Raw genomic sequence first — 2,009 nt, 5'->3', positions numbered from 1 at the left:
CTGGTTAGTGTTGCCTGACTTTATAAAGTGTGTTTATAAGCACTACTGCTTGTAGGCAGGTATGAGGAGACTCTTCAGTCGACCCATGTTCAGGGGAGGTGGGTTTAGTTTCCTGCACGCCTCGACGTAAGCGACGCCGCCTCTTAGCTCCGAAGCTCTTGCCTCTAGACCGACAATTTTTTGGAGCTGGAAGTGAACCGGATTCCGGAGCTAAGAGGCGGCGCCGCTGCGGTGTGAACAGGAAAAAACGGTACTTTTCAGCTCCAGCTCTGAACCGGAGCTGAAAACACGTCGGTGTGAAAGGGGCATCAGAGGGGCTCCTTGTTTTCATCTAAAGTAACAGACAGAGAATCAGCACTTTGGAAACAGGGCTGAAACAGAGGGGATTGTGGGTAATGCTGCAATGATCTGGTGTTTCAGCCAATCAGAGACAGGCTCTGTATATATCTGAGGCCTGTGATATATTGATGAGAAACCTTTAAGTTGTTTCTTGTTTTTCGTTGTCATCAGCTTTTGATTAAAGCTCGCTTGTTGTCTTTTTACTGCATTTAGGTCCTATTTTCCCAACCCCGACCCTCACCCCTTCTCGCTGTACTTCATGGCGCTGTGAATGGGGTACCCCACCCCTCCGATGACATCACACTTGGCTCCGCCCCCCAGCAGAGCTTTGACGGACTCGACTCGGCCGAGGCGACAGGAAACGTGCAGCGGCGTCTCCCCGTGGAGATTCAGCTCGTTCACGCCCGAACACATCCGAGAGCACATGACCTGAGGGAGGGAGGGGGGGGAGAGGGTTAACACGCAGCGTGGTTCAAGCTTTAAAGCAAGGCAAGTTGAATGATTATACAGCACCTTTCAACACAAGGCAATTCAAAGTGCTTTACAAACATGAAAGACATTAAGCATTAAGAAATAGTGCCTCAGAAACATATCATAAAATGGCATTTAAAAGACTCATTAAAGATAACAACATGAACACGAGCTACAGTCCGTGTGAGATGTGAATGAAAGCAAACAGAAAAGTCTCCAGCCTGGATTTGAAAGCAGTCAGAGTTGCAGCGGACCTGCAGGTTTCAGGGAGTTTGTTCCAGATCACAAATGTATTTTAGCCCTAAACCATTCAATGCTTTATGAACCAGTGTCTGTGGCCTTTAAACCTCTTCTCTTTCAAACTCCCAGGATTAGGATATTTAACCTGTTTTTAGACTTCCCTCATGAATCCGTGGCCTTTAAACCACTTTTCGGTGGTTGCTGGTGGTTTCTCGTAGTTTCCTCCGGGCAGTGACCCCTCACCTTGATGATGGCGGGTGTGTCCTGCTTGGCGGCGCAGTGCATGGGCGTCTCTCCGTCCTGGTCCTTGATGTCGGTTCGAGCCTGGCTCTCCTCCAGCAGCTCCGTCACACACGCCGTGTCACCGCGCTCACACGCCCGGTGCAGAGGCGTCTGACCCGAGGCGTCCCGGGAGTTAATCTGACTGCACAGAGACAGAGAGGGCAAGAGTACACACATCCGTTACTCAGTAGAAGTACACACATCCGTTACTCAGTAGAAGTACACACATCCGTTACTAAGTAGAAATACACACATCCGCTACTAAGTAGAAGTACACACATCCGTTACTCAGTAGAAGTACACACATCCGTTACTCAGTAGAAGTACACACATCCGTTACTCAGTAGAAGTACATACATCCGTTACTAAGTAGAAGTACACACATCCGTTACTCAGTAGAAGTACACACATCCGTTACTAAGTAGAAGTACACACATCCGTTACTAAGTAGAAGTACACACATCCGTTACTCAGTAGAAGTACACACATCCGTTACTCAGTAGAAGTACACACATCCGTTACTCAGTAGAAGTACACACATCCGTTACTCAGTAGAAGTACACACATCCGTTACTCAGTAGAAGTACACACATCCGTTACTCAGTAGAAGTACACACATCCGTTACTAAGTAGAAGTACACACATCCGTTACTAAGTAGAAGTACACACATCCGTTA

At 47.8% G+C, this 2,009-nt stretch overlaps 1 protein-coding gene across 1 annotated transcript; it reads right to left on the bottom strand.

The window, feature by feature from the left end:
* Positions 1 to 575: 575 nt before the first annotated feature.
* Positions 576 to 1,758, bottom strand: LOC104943859 (85/88 kDa calcium-independent phospholipase A2-like). The gene is made up of 2 exons (XM_010769322.1): positions 1,294 to 1,758; positions 576 to 768 (listed from the first exon to the last, which is right to left on the bottom strand). The coding sequence occupies exons 1-2, from the start codon at positions 1,507 to 1,509 to the stop codon at positions 577 to 579; spliced, it is 408 nt and encodes a 135-aa protein (XP_010767624.1). The 5' UTR covers positions 1,510 to 1,758; the 3' UTR covers position 576.
* Positions 1,759 to 2,009: the final 251 nt, after the last annotated feature.

This window comes from Notothenia coriiceps, unplaced genomic scaffold (assembly GCF_000735185.1).
Source record: "Notothenia coriiceps isolate Sejong01 unplaced genomic scaffold, NC01 NC01_scaffold00006959, whole genome shotgun sequence".
NCBI lineage: Eukaryota > Metazoa > Chordata > Actinopteri > Perciformes > Nototheniidae > Notothenia > Notothenia coriiceps.
Note: the sequence above shows the minus strand (reverse complement) of the source record. Positions and strands in the feature narration are given on the sequence as shown.

Coding starts and splice junctions, on each gene's coding strand:
- LOC104943859 (XM_010769322.1), bottom strand. CDS start 1,509: ATGTGTGTACTCTTGCCCTCTCTGTCTCTGTGCAGTCAGATTAACTCC. Junction 769..1,293: donor ACACACCCGCCATCATCAAG/GTGAGGGGTCAC, acceptor TCCCTCCCTCAG/GTCATGTGCTCTCGGATGTG.